Source organism: Mastomys coucha, unplaced genomic scaffold (assembly GCF_008632895.1).
Source record: "Mastomys coucha isolate ucsf_1 unplaced genomic scaffold, UCSF_Mcou_1 pScaffold14, whole genome shotgun sequence".
Lineage (NCBI taxonomy): Eukaryota > Metazoa > Chordata > Mammalia > Rodentia > Muridae > Mastomys > Mastomys coucha.
The window spans coordinates 43,122,773-43,130,111 of NW_022196896.1; the positions used below are offsets into that span (position 1 = coordinate 43,122,773).

At 43.4% G+C, this 7,339-nt stretch overlaps 1 protein-coding gene across 15 annotated transcripts in view; it reads right to left on the bottom strand.

Annotated features, from left to right (window-relative positions):
• Positions 1-3,170: 3,170 nt before the first annotated feature.
• Positions 3,171-7,339, bottom strand: part of Eya1 (EYA transcriptional coactivator and phosphatase 1) — a 311,134-nt gene continuing 306,965 nt past the window's right edge. For all 15 annotated transcript variants that reach the window (XM_031366906.1, XM_031366904.1, XM_031366911.1 and 12 more), the window contains one exon: positions 3,171-5,212. In XM_031366906.1, the coding sequence (XP_031222766.1) occupies positions 5,132-5,212 (81 nt within the window). In that variant the 3' untranslated portion in view covers positions 3,171-5,131. The remainder of the gene's footprint in view (positions 5,213-7,339) is intronic.

A 7,339-nucleotide genomic window follows, 5' to 3' on the forward strand; every position in this document is an offset into this window, starting at 1 on the left:
CCCCCCGCCATGTGACCAGCTACTTCACATTCCTGCTCCTACAACTATGGCTCCCTGCTATGATTGCCTATATCTGCAAACCATACACTAAAATAAACCCTCCTTCCTTAAGCTGTGATGAGAAAAGTAACTAATCCCACACCAACTTACAACCTGTCTGTCTGGAGTCTTGGTGCTTTGAGTCAACTGTGATAAAGTCAGCCATTTCTTGCCTGCAGCACAGCGTCTTCCATCTCTGCGAACTAGAGGGTGTTCATCTTCAGGGTGGTTGATCTAGCTATGGTCCCCAGAAGCACGCTCCCAGATGCAACTGTCATATTCTTGTAGCAGATACGCACCATTGTGTAATCACATTCAGGGGCTGGGATGTCTTAGTCCTCCACGAGGAGTGCTCTTTTGGCAGAGCATCCATTTTTCTTCCATTGCCAATAAAACTCCCAGGACTGTTCTCTCTCCTCTGCGTCCTCTATTGCTTCTGACAGAAGTTTGCCAGTTAGCTGAGGTCAGGATTTCCTTCTTACAAACAACCTGCTTTCAGTCAGTGGGGCCAGAGGTTTCCTAAATTACAAACCCTTTCATTTCATCTGCCACTAGTCACCCTGTCAGTTCAGATAATCGCAGAGTGGAGGGGCTGGAAATACTCAGGGAGACACAGAAAGAAAGATGTGCTCTGGTGAATGTACTGCTTAGGGAGTCAGAAAAAGATGCGGATCTGACTAGACTTGCAACTGAAGCTTCCAGCTGTCTGCAGGGAAATTTCTTCTGCATCATAAGTGGACCAGCAGGGTCTCAAATCTCCTGGTTCTGTTAGGCAAATGGCCTCCTTTATAGTCATTTGAATTGAGAAACATCCATGTCATATGCAAATGCTTTGAAAAAGCAAATGTAAAACGTTATTGGGAACTGTGTCTGTTTATCTTGCATTTGTAAATGTTGATTGGAAGACAATTTTGAAAGAGAAAGACTGACCCAGGATTGAAACAATAAGGCTAAAAAAGAAGTAAAAAGGCATGAATCAATCCTGAGCTCAGCTAACTGGTACTCATCAATCCTTTAGGCTTCTGGCTTCCAGCACAGTAGGTTTGCTCCCCTTTATCAGCTAGTGTACCTCCTTCCCTGCTATAAGCCTTGCCAAGTTTTATAGGCCAGCTCTGTGCTTGGAGTCTGTAGGAGCCTGTGCTAGACTGCTGCTGGCCTCCATCAGCACTGTTCACAGACCTTTCACCGAAGTCAGTGAGTTCTCTGACATCCACCAGCCAAAGCCTTTGGAGCTGGGGCCTGTTTTTCAGCCTGTTTTTTTTTAGGGCTAGCCCCAGCAATGCAGTGCACATCAATAGGGTAGTATTCTTTTGGAGAAGCCAATTCTTCATGGGGGCAGAACAAAATTTAACAAACCTGCAGATACAGTGTATAATAGAGGGCGACATTAGAAAAATCTGCTAGGCAGTGGTCCAAAACTTCAAAAATATTAGCTTGTTTTTTCCTTATAATCCAAGAAATAGCTTATTGTTATTCCCATTTTAGGCAACCAAGAATACAGTTAAATGTGACTTTGCAATGCTAGGATTGCAGGCCGTCACAGAATCAAGGCTGTGAACCAGAATGTCCTGTCTCACAATGGTGCAGACAATGCCCCTTTACCTCATATGCACCCCCATTCCCTTGTGCCTCACTTTCTCTCCATGTAACATCTTAAAGTCTGACAGTTGCTATGTCAACAAGCAAAGCCAGATTCCAGTTTTCCATCATCCTCATCCTAACTAGACCACTGCCTACTGACCTTATCATCTGCCACCCCTTTCTCTACTTCCTTCACTACAGCCCATTGTCTACTTAGCAGCCAGGGTGATCACTGCAAGAATAAATCAGATCCAGTGACATCGCTGTGCCTGCTCCTCAGTGACTCCTCTTTTACTTAGAATAGCATCCATAAACTGATTTCCATAAGGAGCCTTTCTAACCTGAGTGTATCCTATTCTCCCCTCACTAATTCATATACTGTTCTACCAACTTTACATTGAAGTCAGTTATTGGGTCAAGATCATCTTGTTGCATGGTACCTAGGTGAGGTAGGGCAGTGCCACATGAGATGGCAAGTCTATGGGATGGAATGTGAGCTGACCATAGAGGCAGAGAGGTAGGTGGGAAAGACATTCAAGAGAAGGATCCAGTGTTTTGTGACACTAAGGCAAAGAACTTTGCCAAAGATGATGGGCAAGAGCTGGCTATGGTGTCTGTGGACTGAGACTAGAATGATAGAATGTTCTGAGCAAAAATGAAGTGGGATTCTTGGTCTATGAACTGACCAGGGGTACTGAAGTCTTGTTTATTATAGCAATGCAAGTTAATGCCAAGAGGCAAGGACAAGCTGTATTTGGAGGCTCTGCAATACTAGAAATCTGAGCTTCAATTAATGGTCGGGGGGGTCCTTAAAATGGTTAGGCTGGGGGGTGCCATGTTAGAGGTGACAGAGAATTCATCTTCTGAGTGTACAGTCCATACCCTGTCTATGTTTTACACTTTCTTCACCTAATACCTAAGAGTCTCATCCCTACCCACCTCTACCTTGTCAAATATTTCCCTCTCAACCCTCACACTTTCAGATTGGACACCTAGCTATTCAAATGAACCAGTGTAGTGAGTGCCTGTGAAAAATCTACATCCCAGGGCTGATGAACAGGCCAGACACACAACTGTGTATTCGGTTGTCACGTATTTATACATAGGAATGTTGTATTCCTTGAGTTAAAGTCTCAAGAGAAAGTGAGCTGTACATTTTTATAGTCCTCTGTCAGTGATTAATCAGGCAAATCACAGAGATATATGTTGTGAATGCTCCTTTTGGATGAAACTGCTTCATATTGCTGTCTCTTGGGTATTTAAGTGGGTAGAGCTATGTTCTGCAATCTGAGATAATTTATGCCTAATTCTGTTTTATCATAGATAAATTTGAGTGAGGATCCAGTTGATGTAGTCTGGGGAAATAAAGAGCTTTTCCATTCTTTAGTCCTTATGATGATCAAAGAAACAGCTGCTGCCTTGCCGTTCAGCTCCTAAAGGACTGATAAAGCCATCACCGGGTTGTCCGAATGACTTCCTCTGGCTACAGGGTTCTAATGCAAACAAGATTCAGCTCCTCCACAGAACCAAAGCAGAAAGATGATACTGACTTCCAGGGAGCAGGCAGTACTGCACAAATCAAGTTTATTAATTTAAACACAAAATTAATGAAGAAAAAGAGTTCTGTACACAATTGTGGACACAGCACACCTGTTTACAGTAAGGCCAAGGTCAAGGCTGTCTTTTCAACGTGCAGAGTACAAAAGCATCAAACGAAGAGGTTTCAGCATGGGCCATTCCAGTCTGCATCAGGGGAGAGACTAACTCATCATTCGTTTTAACAATTTGGAGAATTTACAGTGACTAATTTTAGCAGCAACATGGACTTTTAGAATAGGAAAAAGTAGGGTGATTTTTCTGCTACTCTGGGTCAAACCTGGTGCCCCCAATATTAAATAATATTATTAATAACTTCTTAATAATATTAACTAAAATTGATCCAAAGGGTAATTTCATGGCAACTCAAAGTCCACAATGAGAAAGACTCCTGACTGTATACAAATTCATCATTTTGGAAGGATCTTTTTTATAACATGATCATTTTTGTGTCTCCCCCCAGCCCCCTCCAGGTTTATGTTTGTCTTGTCATACATAGAGCACAACATTAGTGTTTCTGATGATGGCCAGACTGACCCACTGTGGGGCAACGAACAGTCTGGATGGAGAAGGAAAGAGTAAGAGGTGCAGTGAGAAGCGCTGCTGACCCGGTTACGTAGTAAAGTCCTTGTTGATACAAACAAGAATCCCAGACACGGTAATCATTCTGAGTGCATGGAGACTCTGCTAGGCTCCAGTTAATTTTATTAATAAAATATATCTATCTTCTATATTCTTTCAGTGGGATGAAGTGTTTCGAATAGTCATTCTTTTCCAAGTAGTTACATATAATACATTAGTGTTGAAATGAGAAAGTCAGGGAGGTGGGCAGGAAGACTTCAAACCTTTTCAATTGTGAGCTACTGTTATTTTTATCAAGGCCTTTCTAACCAACACACACACATACATACAAACACACACACACACACGCATACAAATTAGAAAAATGGATGGGATAAAAGACTGAGAAAATAAAATCCTTGTTGACACTTGACATTCATGCTTTTGGTCTTAGATAACATTATCAAAAAGATCCATTATCTACAATATTTATACCCAATCCTTAGATAAGGCACTGCGGGAGTTTGTGCCCGAGCTTCCTAGGAAAGCATTTCTACCTCATAATAGCATTCCCTAAACAGAATGTATAAGAATCATCCATTATTACAAATTTACACCAAAAATTCTTTCTGTACATGATTGTCTCAGTGATGTACATTTTACATGTTTAAATTAGACATACTTTAAACTACTTTGCAATGTGCTAAAATTCAAAGTTCTTGCCATACTGTTAGGCCAAGCAAGGCCTTTCATTGATTATTTCTTACGCTATTGTCCCTTCAACTATTTGAAGCCGAGAAGTCTGTCTTGGTGAATCAGATGGTATGTGAATTATACCTCAGCAAATCTGTTTTTCCAAAGTTTTTTTCATAAATAAGTAGTGAAGTACAGATTGCCCTGGGTGGGAGACACCAAAAAGTAAACATTTGAGAAAATAGCTCCATGGTTGTCCAGGAGACACATATTAGTCACATGTTAGTCTTTGTTGTGGGATCAAGTTTGCTAGATCGCAGACGCTGTTTGTATCACATTTGCTGAAAACCAAAGTGTCTGTAGGTCTTTTCTTCACAGGTTTGAACCATGTAGTTAATGTAGCCAAGACATAGCACACTGTGCGAGAATATTCTCATGGCTTACTTTCATTGGATTCACAGTACTAGAGTCAACAGCTGTTCTGAAGAATGCACATGGTCCCCCATTAGCCTCGAGGGGCAGCAGTCAAGACTGCAGCAGCCATGCATCCGCATGCTCAAATTGGTACGTCCTGGAGTCCAGCACTGACACAAGAAGACAAGCCTGCTGGGTTATCTCTGGCCACAGGGCAGTTGTGCAGTGTCAAGTTGGCATGAGGCTGTTACAGGTACTCTAGTTCCAAGGCATGATGCAGCGCCATGAGGTCTGAGTGACTAGAGACCCTCCAGAAGGGCATAGCATGCTGCAGAGAGGGAAGACACGTGGTAAGAACAGGGACCAGCCAGCATAAGCCCTCCCATCTTCCTGAGAGCCAGCATAAGCCCTCCCATCTTTCTGCTCCACTTCTGTACTGTACAGACAGTCAGCTAGCATGCTCTCACATCTACTGACAGTACAAATTCAAACTCACCATAAGCCCTCCCTTCTTCCTGCTCCACTTCTGTACGGTACAGACTGTCAGCTAGCATGCTCTCACATCTGCTGACAACACAAATTCAAACTCACCTTGCCCCAAGAAACTATGTGTGAGGGGAGTGCCATTTCTCTCAACTAGACATTTCTCTCCACTGTGACTTGAATGACATTTCCAAATTTAAAAGTCACGGAAGAGAAGCCAGTGTCATTTGAGCATTGCCAAGTGCTAAAGGTTTACAAAGCTTATACTTTATGGGTTGAGAAGTTTTCCTTAGTTGGTAGTATTTTACAGTTCTTTTTTTCTAGACGATGTCACTATTCTTTTTTCATGACTATTCCATGTGGGAGAAATTGTAAATGAGCATCTACGGTTGGTGTGATTTAAGCCATCAAGGTACAGAGCAACTTTAGTCAGGACTGTCTGGGACATGCGGACAGAGCAGCATCCGGGAAACAGCCTACCTCCTTCATTGGAGGCTGGAGCAGATGTATGCTCAGAAGCCTTTCAAAGAGTATTTATGTAGCAGCAAAAGCTTTCTCTGAGAACAAACTTCTTTTTTCACAGGAGAACAGATTTCTTTCACACACAATCATCTGGAGGCAGAAGTATCAGCAATTATACTTCTGAACAACTAGAGGAAACTTAAGAAGTGAGGAATCTGTCCCAGAAGCTAGATTATAAAAATGTGTAGGTAACAATGGAAGCTTCTAGTCTGACCAAGCTCATAAAGCTGTTAGATAATGGTACACATTATTTAATAGACTTATCAACCATGTTAGCTTCTAGTCTGACCGAACTCATAAAGCTGTTAGATAATGGCAAGCATTATTTAATAGACTTATCAACCATGTTAATATTGCTAGTATGCTCTAATCTGCTAGAGGCTTTTATTGACTTTTCTAATTTTGAACATTCTAGATTCAATATTATGATAGGAATATATCTCTGTTACTTGTTAATAACAGAATAGTCGAGAGGCAAATGCTAAAAGCTTCTGCAGACAATATAGACAGATTTCTGCTTGGCACTATTAGATTGCACTCTGTACTATAACTCGTTTACTTATTTAGATTGTTTTCTGTGTTTCTGGGCTCATGGTGCTGGCTTACACTCTTAGATAGAGATACAGGAGCAGGAGAGACACAACTAGCTTTGCACAGGGAACTAGGAAAATGCCCCAAATAATAAAGCAACTGTTGAGCTGACTGCAAAAGGAGAGCATCTGGAAGGACGTCCAGCTGAGTCTGTGCTGCAGTAGACAGAGAACCTCCGGGACACTGGCTGCTGCAGCAGATAGAGAACCTCCGGGACACTGGCTGCTGCAGCAGACAGAGAACCTCTGGGACACTGGCTGCTGCGGTACAGATAGAGAACCTCCGGGACACTGGCTGCTGCAGCACAGATAGAGAACCTCTGGGACACTGGCTGCTGCAGCACAGATAGAGAACCTCCGGGACACTGGCTGCTGCAGCACAGATAGAGAACCTCCGGGACACTGGCTGCTGCAGCAGATAGAGAACCTCCGGGACACTGGCTACTGCAGCACAGACAGAGAACCTCCGGGACACTGGCTGCTGCGGTACAGATAGAGAACCTCTGGGACACTGGCTGCTGCAGCACAGATAGAGAATCTCTGGGGCACTGGCTGCTGTGGCACAGATAGAGAATCTCTGGGACACTGGCTGCTGCAGCAGATAGAGAACCTCTGGACACTGGCTGCTGCAGCAGATAGAGAACCTCTGGGACACTGGCTGCTGCAGCAGATAGAGAACCTCCGGGACACTGGCTGCTGCAGCAGATAGAGAACCTCCGGGACACTGGCTGCTGCGGCACAGATAGAGAACCTCCGGGACACTGGCTGCTGCAGCACAGATAGAGAATCTCTGGGACACTGGCTGCTGCAGCACAGATAGAGAACCTCTGGGACACTGGCTGCTGCAGCACAGATAGAGA